The sequence below is a fragment of the Rattus rattus genome, chromosome 11, assembly GCF_011064425.1.
Source record: "Rattus rattus isolate New Zealand chromosome 11, Rrattus_CSIRO_v1, whole genome shotgun sequence".
In the NCBI taxonomy this organism is placed as follows: Eukaryota; Metazoa; Chordata; class Mammalia; order Rodentia; family Muridae; genus Rattus; species Rattus rattus.
In genome coordinates this window covers 97,737,324-97,762,959 of record NC_046164.1, presented here as the reverse complement: position 1 = coordinate 97,762,959, position 25,636 = coordinate 97,737,324, and the positions used below count along the sequence as shown (strand labels likewise).

At 43.9% G+C, this 25,636-nt stretch overlaps 1 protein-coding gene across 3 annotated transcripts in view; it reads left to right on the top strand.

Moving 5' to 3' along the window:
* Sptbn1 (spectrin beta, non-erythrocytic 1) overlaps nt 1–25,636 on the top strand; it is a 172,283-nt gene that overhangs the window by 84,183 nt on the left and 62,464 nt on the right. For all 3 annotated transcript variants that reach the window (XM_032917109.1, XM_032917110.1, XM_032917111.1), the window contains one exon: nt 23,130–23,281. In XM_032917109.1, the coding sequence (XP_032773000.1) occupies nt 23,130–23,281 (152 nt within the window). The remainder of the gene's footprint in view (nt 1–23,129; nt 23,282–25,636) is intronic.

Below are 25,636 nucleotides of genomic sequence, written 5' to 3'. Positions count from 1 at the left end.
GCAGCTTACGTGGCTTGCTTCCCTATGGCTTGTTTATTCCCCTTTCTTACCGTGTTCAGGACCACCAGGTTAGGGGTGGCACTCTTTACAGTGAGGCGGGTCCTCTGATCCCATTCATGAGTGAAGAAAAGGCATCTCGGGCTTGCCTGTAAGGCCAGTCTGGTACAGACACTTTCCCAGTTGAGGTTCTTTCTTCCCCAAATTACTCTAGCTTGAATCAAGTCAACATAAAGCTAGCCAGCACTGTGGGATGGTGGAGTAAGGAAAACAGTTAACACGTAGGAACTCCTTTCGTCCTGGTTGTCTTCCTTCCCTTGAACTATTGGATGAAAGAATGAATCTGCAATCTAAGTACAGCTTTTGGAAGGTCAGGGCTAAGCTTATTTCATTTAATGTCATCCTAGTGATTCCTGCCCTTAACTCTCTGTTTAGGTATTACCTGTGAATGTATTCTTAAGAACTGCAAGGTGCTGTGAAATTTTAATGTTGCTGGTAGAGTAGAGAAAAAACTAAACATAACTATAACAGTTTGGATAGGTAGAAATAGTTCGCTAGAGTGAGATATTAGATGTCTCCCATTGACTCTTTTCTTCCTTTGAGTGTCATGCTTGAAAAGTTTATGATCTAGCTTCATGGCAACAAGTGTTCCACAGGGCATCCTGTGAAACTGGACCCATTTCCCTGGGTGTGGCAGCCATTCACATTTGTGTGCCCAGTTATTGTAAAGCAAACCCCTCGTTTTACACTGCACATGTGCCTTTGCCCCAGGGCCTGCAGCATGAGTAATAACTTGTGTGGAAGCCAGACAGGTGACTCACACTGATCAAACAAAGGCAGGGCCTAGAAATGTAAATAACACATTAATGTGCACACTCACCTTGCTTCTAATAATTTTGATCCCAGATTACTTTCTAGTCCTTGGTGTTTCCCAGTCCCTACTCCATTTTCTAAATAGTCTTCTTTTGCCTATGTAAATACATGATTTCAACGATAAGTTATTTTCTACTTGAAATACGGGAAACTGCTTTTTAAAGTCATTTATCAGTGGACCACACTGTGACCAACTTAACTGGGGCCTTCTGGTCACAATTGTGCATAATTGTAGTAAATTCATTCAACTTCCCTTGGGGAGATGGGGTAGAATTGAGGGAGGGAGGGAGTCTGGGGTGATGGGAGGAGTCTGGGTGGTGGGAGGAGTCTGGGTGGTGGGAGGAGTCTGGGTGGTGGGAGGAGTCTGGGTGGTGGGAGGAGTCTGGGTGGTGGGAGGAGTCTAGGAGTCTAGGTGGTGGTCTTCTGTGCTTACCTCTCAGGTAGAATAGAGGCTGCCGCACTAATGTGAACCTGTGGTCTAGTCCTTAACACACCCCAACCCCACGGGGACCCTTTCACCTGCTGTCACCGGGTTTTTCTTATCTCCTTTTCTTGTGAGCTCCTGAATTTAAGCCATTAATCCAGCCCTGTGGTCTGCTCAGTGTTTAAGGAAAAGGGAAATGAGACACAGATCTCTTGGTAATTCAGAAGTTGATGGATGATCTTACGGTTTCTTCTCTTCTAGTAGGAATTTACAGTATAACCTCACTAGATTCCTTGCATTGAAAAGAAAACAAACCTACTCTTGCACAAGGAGCCCTGGTCATCAGGATAGTGACCGGCATGAGTCAGCCTCTGGTTACTATTCTGATTATGGACGCGTTTCTATGTCCAGCTCCTCTAGGCAGCTGCACTCACAGGGATATAATTTCTCCATCTTCAGTGAGCTCACCAACAAGTCAAGAGACAAGGAAGTTTTGTTGAGGATTGAGTAGATACTCTGGAAGAGGGAAGGTAGACTACACACTTGCAGAGTAAGAGGATACTTCTCCTAGGTTGCAATGAGAATCAGCTCCCTTCCTGTGTGTCAAGCCTCTGTGAAAAATACACATTTGTTTTAAGAAAAAAAGAAAGGCAAGAAATTTGAGGGAAGACAAATGCCAACTCAGTTGCTCAGGTTCCTGCTGGCGGAGAAGGTCTCGTCCTATTGACAGTGGCAGCATTTACTGAACTCACTGTTTACTTACTCAGTTCTGCTCTTTGTTTTGGTCTCTTGAGACAGGTGTGACTACAGAACTGGAACTCGTGGTCCCCCTGCCTCAGTTCCCCAGTGCCATCCCACCTGTATGCATTCTGAAGAATTTTCAAGATAAGAACAGAAATGATCTATGTTTACATATGAGGAATGAATTAACTTGCCCCACTGTCCTGTAAAACTGCTAGTGGTAGAGCTGGCGTCTGTACCTGGTTGTGCACAAAGCCACAGTAGCTTTAAACCATTGTTCTACACGCATTTCATCCCAGAGAACCTAGGTGTGGTTGGGTGTGGCCGGCATTAGGAAGTTGTCGCTGCAGTTTATTCTCCCTCGCTTCCCTTTCCCCATCTCTATCTCTCCTCCACCCCCTCTCTGACAGGTTCTGACTACATAGCTCTGTCCTAGAACAGTGTTTCCTTCCTTCTTCTGGAGGGGTCCAGCCCAGGTCAGAAAGCCACCAGTTACTGGAAAGCTGCTGCTTGAGTTACCCACCCTGTGTATTAGGATGGGTCATGCTCATGTTGACCCGGGTAAACCAGTGCTACTATGAAAAGTATGACTGGTGCCATCTGGTTAGAGATTAGAAGCCACGCCCTTGCTACTCGAGTATGCTGATAACCTGTGGCTTCAAAGTCAAACCACAAACTTCTGCTTCTGTATCGAACGTGAGTCTAAGAAAAAAAGTGCAAGGGGTTTTCCAGCATGAGCTGGATGTAGAAGCAGGTGCCTTTACACACAAACACATTATTTACCCTTTCAGACACCCTGAGAGGTGGGTGTTACCATATCTGTCCTGTGGGTTGAGAAACCTGAGGCTTGTGAGGTAAAATATGTCTAGGGAAAAGAGAGCTGGCAAGTGATAAAGCAAGCAGGTAGCTACTAGTAGCCAAAACTGTATCAGGACAAAGCTCTTTTCAACATTCTTGAAATTGCCTATTTTCCCTTTTCTTTGTGTCTCTGTGTGTATGCATATATGTGTTAATTATGTGCAGGCACACACAGGTATATACACATATGTATGTATGTAGAGGCCAGAAGTCATTTCCTAAGAGTCTGTCAAGTGGTGTTTTTTAAATTCTGTTGTTGGCTTTTTTTTTTTTTTTTTTTTTAATCCTGAGATATGATCTTCATCCTCCTGCCTCAGTGTCTCAAATTTTAGGGTAATAGGCATGACTATCTCATGTCAGGGTTTTTTGTTTTGTTTTTAATTTGTTTGTTTTTTGAGACAGGATCTTTCTATGTATACCTGGCTATCATGAAACTATTATGTAGACCAGACTGGCTCACAGAGAACCACCATCTTCCTCTGCCTTGAAAATGCTGGGGGTTAAACCATGCACCACCATGTTTAGCCCAGTTTGTTTTTTGAGATGAGTCTTACTGGCCTGGTGCATATTAATTAGGCTGGACTGGCTGGTCAGAAACTACTGAAGAACTACCTGTTCCCAGGTACCACCTTCCCAGTGGCGAGTGCCGTACGCACACACTGCCTGTGTTGTTTGCTTATGTATTTTGTTGTTGTTTTGGCATGGATTCTAGGGACAGAACTCAGGTCTATGCTTCAGAGCAAGTAATGTATTGGCTGAGCTATCTTCCCAGGCCCTAAAATCCTATTTTCTAATAGGTGGCAACACAAAGCAAGTCATAGTACACACAGCTGTTAGCCTGTGTGGATAGGATTTATTTAAGTTTTTGCTTTAAGCCATTGCTCATTCTTTGTAGGTATTAGATTCGTGGGGACTTTTAAAGGGCACATTTAACCTATCAACAGGCTGAATAATATACAGCTGGAAAAACGTAGTTTTTTCAGATATCAAAACATAAAGCTGTTGTTGCTGATGACTGAATTCTTCCATAAAAGCTATGCAGCCATTTAATTTGGTTACCGTTGACATTGTAAGAAAACAGCGTACGATCGAGTGGTGATGCATATACCTGCAAGGGCATCACTAACATCCACTCACATAAAATAGTCCTCATGGATCCAAGAAAGGTGTGTGGAGGATGGAGTTTGAGCCAGCCTTATTTTAGATCATTCTGAGAGTTGGCGAGTCAAGATCCTTCTGAACACTCTGAGTCCTGTAGATTCACTGGGCAGGATGGGGAGGGCTGTGGGTTTGAACTGTCTGGCGAAATACTGCAGCAGCCACCAGATTACTCTACTTCAGGGTGTGTCCATTGTTAAGAGCTCATTTGAATCAGTCTACAATCCTTTGAACCAAAGGAGAGGGAAAATTTGTTTATATACATTAATGAGGCTTTGTTCCAACAGAGAACCTTGGTTTTCTTGCTTTTTTCCTAAGATAGTTAGCATGTAGTATAAGACAGACATGTGGGTGTTTGCTGGGGGATAGTACCTCATTTACTGCTGTTTAGTTATGACAGCAGAGTTAGGGAGAAGGCCTCTGCTTTAATTGTTGTGTCACCCAAATCTTCCATTTTCTAATCCTGTCTTGGCTTGGCTCAAGCTAGAATGCTGCTTTTGGAGTGAGTGCAGGCCCAAGAAGGAGACTCTTCAGGATTTCTGCTGTTTTGATGAATTAGCCGTGATTTCTAAAACACTGTTTGAAACCTAACTGACAAAGCTTCAAAGCCATTGCTTATAATGTGCTCCAGTTGTTGCACTGCTGCAGGCCGGCTGCTGGGACAGCAGGATGTACAAGAAGGAAGTAGATGTCATGATGAACAAGCAAGGGCGACATTGGAAACACGGGCATATAAAGGCCAGCTACTCTCTGAATTTACGTTTGAAAGAGACTAGGTAGAAATGGCAAATGTTTCAAGTTGTGCAAGGTATATTGCCTTCTGGATCATAGGATGTAAAAAAATAATTCTGGGAGAATCGTCAAAACCATGATGAAGCTTATGTGATGATGGGCAGGCACATGGAGATGGTTATGAACAGAGGAGGGGAGTCACAAAACTGGAGCCTGGTGGGGGATGCACCTAGGATACGGTATTTCCCCTCATTTCAATTATTTATGGTTATTATTTGGGATTTTTGCCTCCATTTGTTAGTCAACAGTAAGTTAATGTTGGCACAGGTCCACAGAATCTGTTGCTTAGAAGCCAGGGTTGGCAAAGTAACATTAGACAAGTAGCTGGTGTTTCAGTTTTCCAAATAACTGAAAAAAGAAAAAGCACCCTCACCCCCACAGAACAAAGAACAAAACCCAAATTTAAACAATTTAGGTGTCCTGTTCTCTGAGATCAAGGAATCAAGTCCTGTAGAGTAAATGATGGGCCATAAAGGAATGGGAGTCAGCAGGAGCACAATGAGAGGTCCTTGCCTAAAGTCTGCTGCTCAGAAAGGTGTAGCATTCTCAAGAGCAGCCACACAAGGTTTGTGGACATTCACCGTGTGCAGTACAGTTCTGTGTGTTTGCAGCCTTGCTTCCTGTATTCCTTACTGAATCCCATTGAATCCATCATGAGGATAGGCAGAGTGAGGCACGAAGAGCATATTGACCAGAAATGCTCAGCTTGTAACGTGTGCTCAGAATCACTACCCCGGCAGTTTGCTTTGAAACCGTTTGTTATTGCTGTTGTTTCAAAAAAACAAACAAACAAACAAAAACCCCAAAAATCATTTTGCTATGCTGGCTTTCTAGTGTTTTGAGTGATAATCCTTAGTCTATTCTATGGTTTTCCAGATCTCAGACTAGCATTTTGCAAGAGGACTGGAGACACCTTGCTTTGGGAAGGGTGAATTGTGGGGGTTAAGACTCTTGGTTTTGTCCAGACTGGTTCATAACTGGTGGTGGCAAGGAGGGGAGTATGGCGAGTCCGTGTGGTGCGCAAGACGTGTCTTATCTCCGAAGACTTGTTTTATTTTGGTGATTCTGAAGTAATAGAGGCTCAGTAAATAGTATAGAATTTTCTGATCTGTTTTGCCTTTATTAAAAGCAAAAGGTCCTACTAGAGTGATGGTTGGTGATGTTTATGTAAAGGTTTTGGAGTTTAAAGTGTGGTCTTCCCTTCTCAGGAATTGGCACTGGAGCAATTTCCAAAAGCTGACAGTATTATGCAGAAATACGGAGTTTTGCCCAAGTGTCTCTGGCACGGGACAACGGTAACTTTCAACGTTCAGGTCCTCAGCCTGATGATTCTTGTTTGGTTGGTTTCATTTTTCCAGACAGGGTTTCACTGTGTAGCCTGGCTGTGCAGAACTCCACAGACCAGGCAGGCACGCCCAGAGATCCATCTGCCTGCCTCTGCCTCCCGGGAGTGGAGCGCTAGGCTCAAAGGTGTGCCCTCCCAGCTGCTGAATTTTCTTGATTTTTAAAATTTTTCAGCTTCTCTGCTATTCATTGTTAAGTTTAGGCCCAACTGGCCCTTTGGTATCTGATGTCCACATTGAAATAAAGAAGGTACTTCATATTTGGGGTTTGGTGTAAGCAAAGACTCTCAGCTTCCGCTGTCATTTTTCAGGCCGCTTTTTGGATTTCTCCTTATCATGGAAAAAATAGTTTTTAGAGAGGTTTATCCATGCTTGTTTCTGCACTAGCTGTTAATGCTTTAATTCTGGCACCAGGGAAGTAAGGGCTTTATTATATTTATGGTTTAATTTGATCTGAGCCAGTGCCTTTTGGTGGTGACTTTTTCTGTGTATTTGTGATAATTGTACTCAGTCCAGAATCACAAGATTCATCATAGGATTGATGGGCTCTTTTCTTTGGCTTCTTTGTCTAGAGAAAAATGTGACTTTCTTGGGAAGTTCTGAAAGATGTCATGTCCCTGCTAATGGGTCTTTCCCCCAAGGTCTATCTAAAGAGTAACTTACTTGTGTGAACGTGTGTATTCTTTGGTCTTCTTTTCTCTCATAAACATAAAGTTGATTGTGGATTTATATCCCTTTACTTTAAGCTGCAGTGCATTTGAAATTTAGAAGGACCTATAACAAAACAAGTACGTGGTCAAAGACAGTTACAAAGACAGTTGAAACAATTTACATTTGTCTTGTGGCCTCTGTAGGTGTGGAAGGGAAGAAATGCAGTATTGGGCTACATCTTGGCATTTTTCTTCCAGGTCGAGCCTGTGGCTGTGACACCTAGTCAGCCATTACACGAGTAAACTCAAACTTTCTGACATGGGCCCTAGTACTCAAGGAGCAAGGCTTCCCTCTGTAGGAGGATTAGCATGATTAGCCCCTTAAAAGGTACACTTGGGGGGGTTGGGGATTTAGCTCAGTGGTAGAGCGCGTGCGTAGCAAACGCAAGGCCCTGGGTTTGGTCCCCAGCTCCGAAAAAAAAGAAAAAAGAAAAAAAAAAAAAGAACAGGTACACTTGGCTCCAGGCTGCAGTCAGAGAGCAGCGTTGGACAAACCTCTCCACAGTACTTCTGTGTGGCTTAGAAACTCCTGACCTTGGGTTCACCGAAAGAAGGTGAGTCAGAGAATGTGAGAATTTAGGGGCTGGTTTTAGCTAGTGCATCTAGACCGAAATGACTATTGTTTTCCGGGCTTTCCCACCAAGTCCGTGCACAAGACAGTGCAAATAAATAGTCCAGAGCTGTTAACTATATTGTCCTTGGAAAGGGTTCTAAAACTAAATCTCATTCTCCTTTAATAGCACCTGAGAGCTGCTCTTTCTGTTGCTAGGACCAACCTGAATACCTTTGTTGTGTAAATAAGTAACTGTGGTTTCATTTACATTATAGCCAAAGGTGAAAGGTTTCTGGGCTGGTTCTGTTAGCCTTGAGCCCTCTGGGGAAGGAAGCCAACACCAGGAAAATTGAAATATCCGCAAGGGTTACCTAGTACCCTGGATTGTCAGAACAGTGATAGCTGGGAAGATGTTCTTTGGAGAAAATCTCTTGAAGATTACTTGGGGTGCCTTTGTTTTATAAGATTTCTTCTTTGTTGGCTTGTCAAGTGGTAGGGACTAAAGGTAGAACTAGCTATATGTATTTAAACATAACATACAACTAAACATAAACATAGAACTAAACAGTATTTGAAACTTGAAGCAGATTAACAAGAGCCTACTTACTTTGTCAGTCACTTCATTTGTAGGCCCTAGCTAGCTCTTTATACCGTTGGATCAACGGGAAAACCATGTAAAGCCCAGGCCTTATGAACCGAGATCACACTGTTGCATTGCTGCATATGTGTATGTGGCGGAGTGTATGCATAAGTGTATGATGACTTTATAATCCTAGTATTCTCATTTTTCCCCTCATGTTTCCCTTCCTTTCTCCCATGTGTGCGTGCGTGTGTGTTATTGATGATTGAACATGAAGCAAGAGTTGTAGCTGCTAAGGCATGCTAACTTTGAAGCCCAGGCAGGCCTTGAACTTGGTATCCTCTACCTCCCTAGCTGGGATTGCAGACATAGACCTCCATTCCTGGTTTATTTGCTGCTGTTTTTCATCTGAAAAGAATTTTACTAGCTGTATCTGCTGCTCTCCATCCGTAGCCCTTCAATATTGTTAGTTCTGTGCAGAGAGAGATGTTTCATAGAAAGGTGGGTTGACAGACACTGTTGGCTGTTCTGCTTGTCCAGACATGGCTGTTCTTGGTTGCTTTTGAGGGTGTCTTGGCCCCAGGGATGGGGCATCCTTGGTGCTGAATGGCTCCTTCTAGACTGGCCAGGCAACCTTGCAACCAACTTTCATGCTTTGGTTTCCTTCACCTGGGGAGTTGTGGTTGTTCACTTGATTTTCATGTGTGACTGTCTGGTTTCTAGCCTTTCATTTGGCCTACAACCACTTTGTAGCTCAGGGTACAGCCCATAGTTAAAGAACAACTGTCCTAGGCCTGAGTAAAGTCCTTTTCCCCTTGTATTACTGCTTCCTCTTCACAGACTAATTACCAGCTGCTGCTGCTCTCGTTAAACTTCATTAATCCTGAGCCTCTATCCATATGAATGGCCTTGAGATAAAAAGACCCTCAACTAAACATTTTGTTGCTGCTGCTAATTGCCCCAAATTATGTTTTTATTAATTAAGCCCTGCTTGCTCCAAATCCCATTGAAGAATGTTCCCATGTCTTCCCTGAATGCAGACATGCTGCTTTGTGGTTTCATGTTGGGGTGGGGTTGGGGGTCCCTTAAGTGATCAGGCCCAAGAACAGGGTAGTTCTGGAAACATGTTAAAGGGAAAACCCTATGTAATCTTATTCAGAGCCTTAATTCTACACTGCTAATGCCTTCAAGCAGGTACAGTGGTGAAATATTTCATGTTTGTGTCAAGTACATGATGGCAGAGAGTTGCAAAACTAGCTTTCGTAAGTCATTGTCTCTGGGGCCCAGCATATGTTTGTGCAATTACATATTTCTTATTCTTGGTCATGTTTTTTGGTTTTGTTTTTTGTTCTTTGTTTTTGTTGTTGTTGTTATAGTACAAATCTTGCTGTAGCTTAGGACTGGGCGCTAGTATCCATCCCCTTTTCCCTTTAGTCTCTAGAGTGCTGAGATCACAGACATAAGATGTTGTTGTAAAAATATAAAAAATAAAAAAAAAGTATTGTTGTCTTTTATCTCACTAGGTCCAGCACCATGGTGCCTCAAGATATCTGTTAGATATCTTGGCGGAAACACATCCCAACTCCTCGGCGGCCCAGTGTCTCCAGCCACCACACACTTTCCTACACTCAAACCCTCACATAAAAGAACACACAATACAATAATCTTTGACCCAATTGGTAGGATATAATTGCCCACATAAACATACAAAGCCTGATACCATCCATCCCCTAAGAACATTAATAACAACCTGTAAATACACAGAGCGGAATCTTAACGTCAGCCTCCATTGTCCTGCCACAGCTTCTCTTTCCCTCTCCTCTCCTCCTTTCCGTTCCAATCTCCTCCTCTTCCTTCACACTTCTCTCCCACCCATCCTTCCTTCTCCTCCAATGACAGGCCTCCTTCTGTCCTGTACCTGTCCTACACCTGTATCTTACAAATTCAATGGGGAGAAGGTTCTGGTGAAGCCACCTATTCCTGTGTACGAGACTAGGCTGCTGTCCTTGGGGCAGTGGAATTAGCTTCAAAATACAGATAACTCCAGGGCAAACCACAACAATAAGACACCTGTTAGACTATTTTAGATGGGAGCGAGAGTGGACTGTTTTGCAATGTGCAAGATGTCAGTCTTGGATTTGGATTAGTAATGACTGAGCAAAGGCCTTGCAGTAGTGCAAGGTTGATATATATGTGCCTCACAGGTGTCAAACGGCGAGAGGGACACCTCTCTTGTTTAATGAACAACTGGAAATATAGAGGGTGTTTTGCATAAGGGTGTCCAAAAACTTTCAGTTTTGGAATTCTCATGACATTAAGTTGCAGGGTATCTTAAGCATACATGAAGTCCTGAATTCCATTTCCAGCATCACATAAAACTGGTGTAATGGTAACCCTATTTCAAAAACAAACAAAAAGTAAAAATAAAGAAACTGAATTCAGCTTGTTCCTATCAGGAGAAGGGCAACCTTGTTTGGCATTCAAGGTGTAACCCTATTCATTCTAGTTGCAGCCCATGAACATTGCTGGTGCAGAATACGGAAAATAGGGGCTTCAGGATCAGACTTCTAGGATTGTGCTTTCCTTGAGACTGCACAAGTCACTGAACTGCTGTAACCCTTACAGTTCTTCACATAGTGTTTCTGAGGATTAATTCCATTTTAGCAGTGTTTTCAAAGATGCCGGTCCCCAGTGGTCACTCAATAAACCCTAACTATAGAGTGTATGTAGGAAGTGGTTTAACTCCTCCATTCCTTTGAATCGGGTCCAGAGCACCTCCCATGTTTTTATCATCAGCCTCTTTGGGGCTGACATGGCTAAAGGTGTCTCGGTGTTGCCTCCTGACCGCAGGACAGCTGATGCTGTAGTGCTTTGCTTGACCTTCATTTTGCCACACATCCCAGTGCAGAGTGATCATGAGACTGGCATTTCTCATCAGCTCCGAAATCCTGACAGTCCTTAGCTCCCACTGCATAGAGCAACTACTAAAAACATTAATGGGACTTGTTTTCCTGTATATGAAATATTAAATTAAACCCCTGTAAATCAGAGTGAAAATGGGAATGTCCCGTCTTAAGTACAGGTGAATGGATACTTGGCCAAGCAGTAAGTTCCCCACCTTTTGAATTGTTTGCTGGCTGTTCTTCAGAGAAAGTGACTGACTATAAAATTAATGTCCCCAGTGTCTATTGTTAAAAGGAAGCACTAATATTTGCCTTGTTATTTGTGCTTAAAAATGATGTGACAGGGTCACATTGACTTGGTATTTCTCAGAAGGAAAATGTAAGAATTCAGGGTGGTATTTATTTGTTTTAGACTACTCCTCCAAGACAGCAGTTGACATGTCCTTTCAAGATCATAGTCAATTTTCTGGAATTTTCCTGCAGCCTGTGCATCCATGGGTCCTTTGCTGTTGTCAAGTGACAATGATAAGGTATTTCCCACTCAAATGAAAATGACCTTTAAATTTTCAAAATTGGTGTGTGCTCAGGGTTAGGGTTAGCAATCCGTTCAGAAAGCCACAGATGCAAACATCTCCATCTTTGCTTCTGTTCCCTTGAGATCTCTGTTTTTACAGAATAGATTTCTATGGGTGAGGAAGTGCATATTTATCCTCCCAGACACATACAAACGTGGCACTTGTTCCATGTGTTTGCTAAAGTGATAGGGTTCATCCTTCAAGCGTAAGCAGCAGTTGTGGTTTAATTCCACCTGCTCCTGACAGGAGACTCCACTGTCTTATGAGCCTCCAGGCCTTCCCACAGTAATCACAGATTGCTGTCTTTATAGTGGCTCTTGAGAAAGGCCTAGGTGTTCATTAAGCAATGAAACGTCCGTGAAGGACAGAGTGGTAGAGCAGAGGTAACCAGCAATAGCACTGTCTCTGTCCGTGAGGAGGCAGGTTTACCCTGTACCACCCACCTCCATGCTGGTACCAACAGCCAGGTCCGCACACTCCATGCCGCACACCCTACTCCTGTAGAAAATACCTTACACTTCGATAAAGCCTTAGGTGAGACGAGAGGAATGCACTGGGCGGGCCTGCATGTGGTGTGAACAGATTTTCAGATGTGTTTAATGACGGGCATGTTTCCAGAACAAAGAAAAGAGAAAAACTAATTTCTGTCTTTGTATCTATTTCCATTCAAAGCTTTGTTTTTATTATTAAAAAAAATAAATTTAGGTAAATGAACAGCATGGGCTTGCTTGTGCTTTCCACATTGTCTTCTGTGGAAGTAACATGAAAGCTTTGATTATTTTCTTAATAATGAAAATTTAATTTGAATTAAAATATAAAACCCACTTATAGAAACTATTAACTGTGTTGCCATTCCATAGACATAAGAGGAGGTGGGGTCAGGCCATTTTCCTGTCCAGCCCCTACCCCTTTAAAACAAGGCCGGCACGTTGGACACACTTGCAGGTCTGCTGGTCAGACTGTACTGTTTAACTTGGGAAGAACTTTTGTGCCCCCTTTACTGTAGCGGTAAGGCTGGGGAAAGCCACAAAGGAAATTGGGGGGCAGGATTTCCTGCTTGATGCTATCATGATAACTTTCACCCTCACTTCATTCTCTGAAAGTAACTAAATAGTAGTTGAAGATGTGAACTTCTAGCTCGGTGGATCCTTAAGGAATTCAAGATGGCTCCTTAGTTTTTCGGGAAAGAACTCTAAATATTCTTAAACTATACTTTATTCATTTATGTTTGTGTGTGGGCATGGGCATGCCGTGGCAAGCTTGTGGAGGTCTCCTCCCACAGTGTGGGCTCTGGACATCAACCTTAGGTCATCAGCCTTGGCAGCAAGTGACTTTACCTGCTGAGCCACCTTACCATCCTGGGACAGAACTCTGGCTGCTCATTGTGTTTTGTAGGAGAAATGTCCCCCATAGGATCACATGGTTGAATACATGATCCCTGGGTGGGAGAGGAGGTGGGGTTGTTGTTGGAACCTTTGGGAGGTCGAAACTTGTAGAAGTAGTCAGGATGGAATCTCTCAGCTTCCCGCCCTGGCTCTCGGCTGCTGTTCCTCCCATCCCACTGTAGGCTCCCCCTTGGAACCAAGAGCAAAAATAACCAATACACTCATTAACTTGATCATCAGTGTATGTCATGGTTGCTTTTCTTCATGGAATATGTTTTAGGCATTGGAATAGTTGCCTGGCTAACTTGGGAACTATTAGGTTAGAGCTTATGATTTAATAAATTACTTCCTAAATGAAAAATAACCTGAGAAGTAAAATTTTGACTCGATATATTGGTATATTCTTTTAAATTAGGTCAGGCCAATTACTCAGCTCATCATTACAGTGTTTTACATTTTGTTTCTTAATCTTTTCACAGTCATTAGTTAGTTATTGGTGAAATCCCAGTGTAATAGACAATCTTCATCCTCCTTAGCCCAAACACATTTGAAGTCTGTAGATATTTTAGAGTTTGTCATTAAAGTTGTGGTAGTCTTGTTTATTAAAGTCATTTTAACCCTGATAGTTTCTACAGTGGGCACTGGTCAAGTGGGATTTAGGTGACTAATTGGTAATGTTGATTGAGACAGAGGCCAACTTTCAAATTTGCTATGTTCGTTTGTTTGTGATTTCTTCAAGACATTTTCTGATAACCCAGCCTGGATGACCTTGAGCTTCTGGTATGCACCCTCACTTGTTACGTGGTTCTAGGATTACAAGGACGTGCCACCGTACACAGTCCTTCGCATGGGTGCTTAAGGCTGAAGTCAGTACAGGCTGAGTCATCTTCTGAGTCCTGTACTTTTTCTTTGTCCCTCCCCTCCACAGATTTGATCTTTAAAATCATAAACTGACTGGAGATGGATAGCTGTGTCCCTGATTTCCTCTTGCTTTGGCAAACTAATTAGTACTGTCTGTTTTCCTTGGGCAGTGTGGTGTGTGAGCAGGGCTTTGAGATTCTTTGGGGTTCTAGTAAATTACCAAAAAATAAAAAAATTTAAAAAAAAAAACCTATTTCCTCGTGAAAGTTAACCCTGAGACCGAGTTAATGGAGGTAGAGCCTCACATGGCCTCCGCTGGTACACAGGAGCCGTGGCTGCCCCTATGCCCTCCTTCTTTTCTTCTCTGGCAGCAGTTTGAGTCCACTTCAGCCTGCTGTGCTCTGTGGAGACAGAGAACAGTGGATCACCAGCTTCATGATGTAGTTTTCTGCGTGTGAACCAGTTTTGAAGGAAACCATCTTCAGAGAATGCTTCTAAACATTTCCCTTGGAGTCCTGTGTCTGTAATTACACACGTTTTTATCTAGCCCTGGCTTGGGCACTATACACTAGTGTTAACGGTCTCCTAGGTCTCTCCGCCCACTTATTTTCAGAGGAATATTCTACCGTAATCCCAACTCCTCCACAGTCTTGGCTTCTTGTAAATAATGATTTCAAGGGGTTCACTTTGAAGTAGAACTGGCAGCGACATAGAGGATTTCAGTGTGCTTTCTGGGTTTATAGCTGCAAAGTGTCTGTCCTTGCAAAGGCTCTGCCATGCCAGAATCCAAGCTGTGCTGCTCAGAAGACAGGCTCCGCCCTCTGTCCACAGGGCTGTACCTCTGAAACAGAGTGCAGGTGCAGGGCTAAACAGAGCTCACAGCTGGTTTTACAGTCTGCAGATCTGCTGCATGTGCCGTTTTGGATTCGCGGTGATACTGTGTTTCTTGTAGGGCCCTAGAAATGCTTAAGCAAGTGGACTACCCACTGAGCTACATTGCTAGTCCTGCTTGTGCTTTCAGAATAGATGCTTACATGTGTTTTGTTCATCATGGGGGGCTGTTAGGAATTTTTAACTCAGGTTCTATTTATATGCCAACCAGCAAACATGAATTGCAGGCTCCAGACCGGGAGGACTGTAGTCAGAAGATGAGTTTCCTTCCTCCTGTTGCCTCAGAACAGCTGGGGCTGTTATCAGTTGGACCAGTTGCTTGTTTATGGTTTCCTGCTATGTCATTGTGCATTCAGCTCCAGGAACGGTTTTGTTTGCTTTTCCAAGCTAAGGCATACACAAGATCTCTGTCCCATCCTAGTCTTTCACTGGGATCTCTCTCCCTCCTTAAAAAGGGAGAAGTGGGGAATCAAGGGTTTTGCTTTTATGGATAAGTCATTAAAATTTTTAGTCTTATGACAGTTGGCCTTGTCTGGGTCTTGTTAATGTTTTCTTTTTGTTTTATTTTATTTTCTATTTTTATTTGTATGAGTGTTTCCCCTGTATTTTATGCACGTGTATCACATGCATACCTGGTGTTCAAGGGGGTCAAAAGAAGGTATTAAATCCCCTAGAATTGGAGTTATAGATGGCTGTGAGCCGCCATGTTGGTACTGAAAACCATACCCTGGTTCTTCTTGTGCTCTTAACTGCAGGGTCATCTCTTCAGGCCCAGTTTTATTAAGTACATTAAAATTTTAATTGTGTGTGTGTGTGTGTGTGTGTGTGTGTGTGTGTGTGTGTGTGTGTGTGTGTGTGTGTGTACTTCCAGGTGACTTTGTGGATGCCATAGTCTATATGTACAGGTCATAAGAACTTGAGGAAACCTATTGTATGAGTCAGGGTTATTGAACTCATGTATCAGGCTGAGTAGCGGTGCCTTTATTTGACTAGCTCTATATTAATTTTAAAATTTTATTATCTTATATAAGTGGGTGTTTTGCCTGCATGTATGTCTGTGCACCACGTCATGCTGGTAGAGGGTGTCAGGAATGCCCTGAAATAGAATTACAGACAGTTGTAAGTTTCCATGTGGGTGCTCAGACTTGAATCTGGGTCTGTTGGAAGACCAGCCAATATTCTTAATCACGGAGCCATATCTCTAGCTCGTATGTAAATGTTTTCCTGTGTTAAAATAACATAGTTTATAAAATGTTGTGGCTTTTCAAGTTCAAAACAAGAATTGTCAAACTTTGTAAGTTTGTTTTTTAGACTTCTTGTATTTACATTTTAGACATTAAAGAACAATTACAAAACACTTCAATTGGGAGAAGATTATTGCCCAGTGATAATGTTTACTTACTTAGAATATGTTTCTGTGCTTAGAGATTTCTTCCCTCCTTGATTTCAAGAGGACCACTAACTACCTGCAGAGGATTTATTAAGAACATCCATTTTGGCTGGGCTGGATGGCGCATGGTTTTAATGGTAGTACTCAGGAGGCAGAGGCAGCTGGACCTCAGAATTTGAGGCCAGCCTGGTAAAACGTTCCTTCAGGATAGCCAGGGCTCTGTTACACAGGAAACCATGTCTCAGCACCCTACCCCCTGAAGGAGCCCCTCCTGGGCACTGAGTGTTTGTGTGCAGCCGCCCTGCCCGGTGGGCAGGTAAGGCTGTATCTAAGCAGGTGAAGAGTAGGAGCTTTTTCTCTGAGGAGGTTGTGGGCGGATAGAGAAGAGGGCACTGGGCACACACTGGAAAGGAAACAGGTAATGGAATTGTGATGACTGACACCCAGTAGGACTGCTCATCTTGGCTTGGATCTTAAAGAAAAACATGAAAGCAAGAAGATGCCTTTGAAGTGAGAACAGCAGTTTCAGCAGAGGGAGGGGAGGAGCTTGGAAGGTGAGCAGAGCTGCTGGGCAGGAGCACAGGGTGGAGCACCAGGGAAGTCTCAACATCATGATGCCTTCGGGAAGGCTCCGTGGCCCCGGAAGCCAGATCCATGGTTAGGATAGCAGGCAGCCTCTGAAAAAGCACTGCGGGCAGTGCCCACTGGTGATGCAAAAGCCGGACCAGAAGGAAGGCGGAAGCAGAACAAGAACTGGGTGGCTGGACTTGAAACTATTCTGAATTCTTCTATACAAAGCACACTGGAGTCTGCTCTTTGCTTTTTTTATCATTTTTTGGTCACTTTCTAACTTTTTGTTTTCCTAGATAAACTTATAGTTTACTAATTAAGTATATGGGAATTTAGATGAGACACAGAACTTGGCTTACTCCGAATTTCAGATTTGGTGGCTTTACGTAGCTAGACGTGGGTCATGTCCTCATGATGATTACTTTGTCACCCCCTTCCATTCTGATAACTCCTTTTACTACTTTGAACCCAAGTCTACATTTAACTTGGTTAAAAATTGTACCATTACTGTCTCTAGTGGCAAGCCACTATGTTAGCACACTTGAAAAAGAGTTTGGTAAGAATAAGGATGTAGTCTTAGCTGGAAATAGTAGTAGAACCTGCCTGAAATCCCAGTGATCTGAAGACTGAGATCACAGAATTGCTACCAGTTTAGTGCCAGCCTAAGCTAAATGGTGAGATTCTCTCCCTCCTCAGCCCTCCAGTCACAAAAAAAACAAAAAAACCCAACCTCAGAAAGAAAAAAAATTCTTGATACTTTTTAAAAGTAAAAGGAAGGTTCCTTAATCCACATACAAACTGTTGCTATTTCTCTCCTTACTTTCTTCCCAGAATGAATTGATGTCTTTACCTTCTTTCCTGACTCAACCAGAACTGGCGTCTGGTTATTCACCATACAGGATGCTTGCAGTATCCTATGCAGAGAAGTATTGCAGAGAGATGCTGTAACAAGACCCTTGTGTTCATTAAAGCTGTGTTGTATCCTATATGGCCAGTTATGAAAATGCTGTTGTAGACTGGGTAGGTACTGGCGTATTACACTAGGTACTTTTAGTAGAGTGTGGTAATGGAGGGAATGTTCCTCGCTGCTCTTTGGTTTAGCCATCAGGTAAAAATCGTTCTATTCTAAGTATCAAATCACCCTTTTAAACATTTGCTATGAAATGAAATTTCAAGTTACCAGATAATATAAAACAAAATCAAGAAGGATTAGAGGATGGGCTGGGTTTAGTATCCCCTCCTATATGTCTGAAGAATGAGAAAAGGCTATAAATAGTGTGCGAACCACCCTCCCCTCCTGGCACCAGGCCCACCACTCAGGCTGCTGACACTGAGCCTCTGGGCTCCGTTACAGAAGTCTTTTGGGTTCTCTCTCCTTGGGAGTTGCAGTAAGGCTCTAGGGAACGTTGACAAAATGGCTTACAGCATAGCGCATTATGGGGTGGTGTTGCTGCTGCAGTACAATGAGAGTCCTCTTGAGTCCAGTCACAAGCGTGTGTCCATTCCTTCAGTGGTCAGAGCTAATGTTTGTGTAACCATCTCTTGACGGGAGTTTCCCTGTCTGCTTGGTACTTGTGACTGACCAGCAGTTAGCCAGTTCATCCTGTGAGTTTGTAAAGTTAACAGCCTACCTGGCTGGATCTTCACTCAGCTACAGGGACAGTTGTGCTGCAGCGTGTGTGCTTATGAGAGGTTTATGGGCTTGGTTTTGTCCCATCTTCCAGCTCCGTCCCCCACTCTAACCATGCTTGTTCTTCTTGCGTTTCCTTTACTTTTAATTTCCCACCATCACTGTCTCTGGATGTGCTGGCTGTTGAAAAGACACCGTGGGAGATGGCCGAGGAGTGTTTGAACCTGGGAGGCCTTGATAAGGAGGAGTAAGAAACCTGCTCCCCTAGGACTTGGGCTACAGAGGCAGATCTAGTCTTCAGTGTCAGAGATGAAGCATACGCAGACGACTTGGGCTGGGACAGGAAAGTGACGGTAGTGGGAATGTGTTCTCTTCCCTCCTCCCCCAGTTTGCACATGAGATTCTGTTGCTCAGTCACTGAGAGGCCTGGCTCTGGAGCCAGCCTCCCTGAGTCAGTTCCTACCTCATGGCGCGGTTGTGAGAATTGTAGATACTTAGACCTGGGCCTAGGCTGTATTCCCTGCTAAGTAAGTGCCATTAGTAAAAGCTAGAAACAAGACATTGTCTTCTACAGTCTTCTGTACAACCTCCTGGCACATATGTTTCCATGTGATTTTACAAACCCTGTCTGGGATTTTACTCGTTCATCCTTTTAGTTTAGAGGATATTTTTTATTGGACTGTGGACCTTGCACATACTAGGTAAGCACTCACCACGGAGCTACCCCAGCTCTTTTCCACACTTTATTTTGAGTCAGACTTTGACTACAGTGGTTGGTCCAGGATGGCATGGAACCACCCCACTGTGTGGGCCTGTGCTTGTGCCAACAGGCTCAGCTTGGAATTTTTAAGTGACTACTCAAGTGTTGAAGAGATTATTTCACTCAAGAAAGAAAGTACGTTTAGATGGCTTCTAAAGGATTGGTCAGCCCTACATCACATGATCCTACCATCCCTGATATATTTCTTAATTGACTTGAGTTGAAAGTGCTTCTTTTGTGGGGGGTGCAGCAGGGTTAGGGTTTAGTGTGGATACCTCAGTGAGTACTTTACGATCCTGTTTGATACTAGCCAGCCTTTAGGTTAGCTCTTATGCTGTGTCTGTATTACAGATTGGATGTGGTGACAGCCATGCGGGACCTTCAAGGGAATGGGGAGAGTGGACGTGGCAGGGGACGCCAAATGCCCGCCAACACTGAGTCGCAGGATTACACCTACTTTTCTGCTCCAGCTCCAGCTCCTTGTGGAATGAACATCTCTTCTTGCTGTCAGGCTGTCGGACTCAAATAGGCTTTGATGTACGCAAAGAGAAAGATGCCCAGACAGCACCCTAAATCCAACTGTTCCTCTCCAGTTTGTATGGTCTGATGCAGTTCCTGCTGTCATTGACCTTTAACTGGATTTCTCAGACCTGCTGTCATGAGCACTTTGGCCTGGATGATTCTTTGTTGTAGGGGTTGCCCTGTGCAGAGTGCCTGGCCTCTGCACTCCAGCTGCTAGTAGCACCTGCCCTTCAGTCACCACTGTCCAAACTGTTTATAAGCACTGCTCAATGTTCTCCAGGAACCATAGTCAACCGCTGTTCTAAATAACCAGGCCAGTGTGGCGTGTGGAGGCCTCCTTACTCCTCTCACTGCAGTTACCTCATGTTCATAGAACTGGGGGGTGCTGCTGCTCCCTGTCCTCCCTCCCACTGCCTTCCCCTGTAGCTTGGCCAGCTACAGCAGCTTGAGCTTGGAGACCCTCTGGACTGCCTTCCATTGTCTCTGCCCATGGCCTTCTGTTCCTCTGCAGGCGTCTGGCTTATCTCCTCCAGCCTCTCTGGGATGGGGGTAGGGGAAGTACAGGCATGATGTCATTTGCCTTCCCAGGAAGGGTGGAACAAAGGACTGGTCTCTGGGGACAGTTCCTTCCTCAACTGGGCCAAGAGGTAGAATCCCACCCCACCCCCTTTCCTGCTTCAGAAGTGCATGTTGTTCTGCACATACTCCATTGTAGGATGACACAACAGCTGGCCTGGCTTTGTCTCTGCCCTTCCTCTGTGTAGGATGTTGTTCATGTACAGTCCTTGGACAGAATCTTCTGCCTTTTCAGTGTGGTGGGAGCCTTAGAGTCTGTGATTTTGTTGTTGTTGTTGTTGTTTGTTTGTTTGTTTGTTTCAACTTGAAACTGGAGGAAAGGCACTGATAGGAAGAATTAAACCTCTTATTCCTTTTACTTTTTAATTCCTTTCCTTCCCCTTTACTAGAGCTTCTGAGGCACTCTGCAGTTCTGGGAAGCCTCTTAGACAGATTTGGGTGTGGTTATTTGAGCTCAGTTTTCTCTGCTCCCACCCTTGGCCTCCACTGCTTCATGGATGATTGGCGGTTGGGGGTGGGACTGAGTTGTAACTCTAGGGCAGGACTTCTGCTAATTCTGAACCTGAAAGAAGCCACCAGGGTTTCTTTAATGTGGGAGCTACCCCAAAGGGATGGTGGTGGCTGTGGAACATACTTCACACTTTAGTTTATTGAGAAGTATTTTAACCTAAGCAGGTTTCTATTTTGATCATCTTCCCTTCATAAATTGGGTGTAGTAGTAACTTTGAACCCCAAACCGTTCATTAATAGCCCAGGATATCCATCAGGATAAAGACATTTTTTAGCTCCTTGCAGCATATACAAGAAACTATAATTTTAAATGAATTGGGCCTAAATATATTTGAGTTAGGAATTATTCTTCTCGGTTCAGTCTGTGAACTATCCCTGCCTTAATGTTCTCTTGACACAGTCTGGTCTGCTCTTTCAAAACAGCCAAACTTTAAGCAAATAATAACAAAAACTAAACTTGCCACTGTAGTGGTAAAGTTACCATCTATAATGATGATTATGAGATTAATAGTGCATGTAGTCTCAGCCTGTCATGGTGTTATTGGCATAGCTCCTTTTGCTATGCCCACCATAGTATGCCCTTAATGTCCTTAACTGCCTTTTCTTCCTCCCCTCAGCCCCAGCCTTTCTGGTCCTTTGTTTCTGATTAGTCCTTATCCCTGAAGAAAGGCCCGCTTTTGGATGGATAGGCTTTAGGGAAAGACTGGACCTCAAGGAACTGCTGACTGCAGAAGGCAGCCAAGGTGTCTTGGCAGGTGCTTGGCTTGGAGTACAACAGTAAAAGCTTACCAAGTGTGGTCGCTGCCTCACTGCCTTATTACTATGCTAGAGTGAATAGAGGCTTCAGCACAGCCTTCCAGATACTAGACTGTTTTACTGTTCCCCTGACCAACCTAGGAACCCAGTACCCACTGACCATATAGCCATCAATCAGTAGGAGTGAGTTTTACATACTATCTGGTGATTTTTTTTCCAATACAGCAATTTTTGGGTTCTCTGCATATCAAGTCGTATGTTGTAAATGTCCTTAAGGAAAGTTTGTACTAGGAGTAGGGCTTCTGCTCAAAGTGGCCCAGCTATCTCAGTTGGTAAAGCATGACACTCTTAATCTCAGGGTCATGGGTTTGAGTCCTATATTGGGTGCCACCTGTAGCAGTGACTTAGTTAAACCACTTAGCTCCCAGCTGGTCACGAGCCAAGAGCTCTCTGGAAATGAAAAGACACACGTGAAAGACACACATGCCAGCTAATTTTGATATGCCTTGACTAATTCAATGACTAGGCACTTCTAAAGTTCCCCCAAGGCTGGTATTCTTGAGTTAACATCTTTCAAAAGCTATATTTCATCTCTGCTACCCCAAACACAATTGGGGAAGGCCATTTTTCCAGATTCTTACAGGGCAGCAGGCCTGTAAATCTGTTCTCCTTGCTTGCGTGGTGATTCTCCCATTCCCTCTCTCCCTCGGTCCCTTTCCTGTACAATCTAAAAGTCTTACCCCGTCTCTCTGCCTTGCATTGGCTGTACAGCAATGCTTTATTACCAGTTGAAGCCAGCTCAGGCCAGGGATCCTCAGGTCTGGAAGTACTGCTTTTGGGAGTCAGAAATAAGACAAAGCGTTAGAACCAGTTCCCAACAGTAGGGTTTATAAGTGACAGACAGTTCTGTATCCAACAGGGAGGAAATGGGGTAGCTCCAGGGCATATTCTGAATGCCTCTTGGAAGTCTTCAGCAACCTCATTCAGAGCATGCTACAGAAACAAAAAGTTTGGTAGCCTATTTGTGTGTGATTCAGATGGCCAGTTCTAGGATTCAGTGTTGAGAGTTTTAAGATTTGAGCTGGACAAAACCTGGATCACTAAGGCTTAATACTGTTTTCTGGATGACTTGAATTTTCAGGGAGTGTAAGTACCTTTTCAGTGAGTAGTTACAAGTTTGGAGATGATCATTGTATGCTTAATTTGTAGATGAGGACACTAATGGCAGACTCTGTATTATTAAAAACTGGGCTCTGAGGGTCCCCTAAATTGACTGGACAGGTGTCTTCACTACTCTGTTGCCTGTTTTCTGTGTTGTCCACAGTACATGTGCCTGAATCTCAGAAGACCCTTGGCATTAATTCATGGTCATAAGTAAACTTACCTGGCCAGGTGTTACTTCAGCTTTTGTACCTGGGGAAGTAGTTTCCTGCTGTCTGGAGAGTCTCTGTGCCTGGACCCTTTTATGTGCGATTTACTTCACTTGCCCTTGGGGGGATGGTAGGTGGATGTTACCAGAAGCTCTGTAGTCAAACTGATTGAGGCCCACGCCACCATCTGCTGAATTCTGCTGGCTGCAAGCCTGGGAGTTGACTTGTGCAAGAGTTGTCCAAATCCCAGGATTCCCAGACAGTAGAGAGCTAAGTAAGGATTTTGTTAGAGTTTAGTTATGCTGCACACTCTCGTTGTGTGGGTTATGGGGCTTTGCTGGCTTGCACCTGCTGCTACCAGTGCTGGGTTCCTGGTAAAGCGAGTTCTTCTCCACTTACAGATGAGCGTGAAGCTGTACAGAAGAAGACCTTCACCAAGTGGGTCAACTCCCACCTTGCCCGAGTGTCCTGCCGAATCACAGACCTGTACACTGACCTTCGAGATGGACGGATGCTCATCAAGCTACTGGAGGTCCTCTCTGGAGAGAGGCTGGTAAGCACCGTGAAGTGGGAAAACATTTTTGAAGAAACAAGTATGGACTTGTCTCTTGGTAAATTCTGCAATTAAGAATGTTTTCTGGAGAATTTTGATGAGTGAGGTAGACACGCTGATTCTGGGAGGTATTATTGAACTGTAATAATGGAGCTTCCTTTCTGAGATGCCTGTGTATTTTGTAGGGAATATCCTAGTTGATGGTTCTATTAAGGCACAGTGCTAGCAGTGGAAGGGCCTGCCTGGCCTGGATGCTGGCTCCGAGATGAATCTGCTGCTTACATGAGATCATGGAAGGAGCTCTAAATTTATGTCTTACTGATGATTCTTTGGAAAATCTGATCTGCCTTCTCAAGGTGGCAAGAATCTAGTCCAGTGGCCTCTGCCAGTTTTACTTTTTATTTCCTACTTTCCTTTTGTTTGGGGGGTGGTGGTGGGGTGATGGTATATGCTAATGTTTTGTCGTCTCCTTGGGAACGGAGCATCTGATAAATTTATCCCGCTCTTCTGGGCAGAAAAATTGTTAGCTTGCAGTGAAAACTGTATGTCTGTGACTTTTGTGTCTACACCTTAAGCCAGAGAAGCCCACTCCTCACTGTGACTGACCCAGCAGGTTTTGGCTTGCCTTGACTCAAAAACATATGCCCTATTTTCCACCCAGAGCACAGGTAGTTCCATAGGTGGTGGTGCATCTGAGCCAAGCTGATGCCTAGGGATAGAGCCCCAAATCTGTACTGACATTGCCAGGAAAATATGATGCCAGTGGTTGGTGGGGCTGCCAGAAGAGCCTCTTATTTAACTTGACAGCCACAGCAGATCCTTTTACAGATCAGTGCACACACGTCTGACTGCTGGTAAGAGACTAGGGCTTTGTTTCCCTCTCTTAGGAGTCTGTAAACAGAATTGCATCTCTAAACAGAAAAAATGAAGACAGTCCTCCTGGTCAAGAACAGGGTCGTGCCTTCAAAAGATAGTCAAGCCTCTTCTTGTCTTTACGGAGTTCTGTTCATGCTCTGTATTCCCAGAATGCAGGTGTTTTCACCTCAGTCTTGTAGATCAGTAAGCCCTGTGCAGATGGCTGCAGGACAGTGGTGTTTTTGTGGGGTGGTGGTTCCATGAAGGGAGACAAACAAAAGAGTTGCTTATTAATTTCCCCCCACCCCCGGGAAGACTTGTTTTAGAACCTAGGCTAGAATCATTGTGATAAACATCTGTAATCTTTATAACCAGATTTTTCTTTTTTCCACCTGTCAAGCCTTCCCTCTCTATTTAACCTTGTAGATTTGTTTACTTTTTTATGCTTTGAATGGTAGCTTTGACAAAATGATAAAAGGTCACAGAGATAGGGATTAATTTGAACACTTTTTTTTTGTAGTACTGTCCAGTCTTTTAGGCCGTGTGAAGTAAACCTTTGCATACCCAGAGCTCACAAAGACTGACTGATGACAATGTCCATATAATACCTCACCTAACAAAGATGTTAGCAGGGAAAAAACAAAACAGCAACTAGCAAATCATAGTTCTTGTGTGAGAATAAACCCCACTATGCTATTTGCAAAAGAAGCTGGAAGGTGGTAGGGGTTTGATTTGTTTGTTTGTTTGAAGACAGATTTTCTCTGTGTAGCCTTGGCTGTCCTTGAACTCAAAGATCCCACCTGCCTCTGCCTCCAGAGTGCTGAGACTAAAGGTGTGCACCATTACCACCTGGTTTTGTTTTGTGAGACAGGGACTTCTATTATAGGCCTAGAGAGAGGTCATAACAATCCTCCTGCCTCAAGTTTCCAAGAGCAGAGATTACAGTGTTTACCACTATTCCCATCTGTGTTCGTTCTCTCTCTCTTCTCTCTCTCTCTCTCTCTCTCTCTCTCTCTCTCTCTCTCTCCTCTCTCTCTCTCTCTCCCCCTCCCTCCCTCCCTCCCCCTCTCATCCTCTCCCCTGCACCCCCCCAAGTTTTTCAGTGATTCACAAATCTAGGAGAATAATAGGGATAGAGAATGGAAGACATCTGCCACCTCCACCTTCTCAGGCAGTCAGTGTCAGAGAATTTTGTTTTCTTTTATGATCGGTTCCTAACAGCCATCTTTGGTTAAAAAGGAGGCAGCCTGATTGTTCATGTTCTAGTGAGGAAAGCTTCTACTGACCTGGGCATGCCCTCTTTTTGGTGTGTGGGATTCTGGAAGAGACACAAACCACACTCTTATACTTGGCTCCTGAGGCTGTTAGGATTCTGTGAGCCCCAAAAGAATTCCCGCATATTCAAATTCTAAAGCTTCCTGTTAGTTAATGTCCCAGTTTACTCTATAGTCAGCCAGTTGGGTCTGTTCTGGTTTTCTGCACCTTCGCTGGAAACCCCGG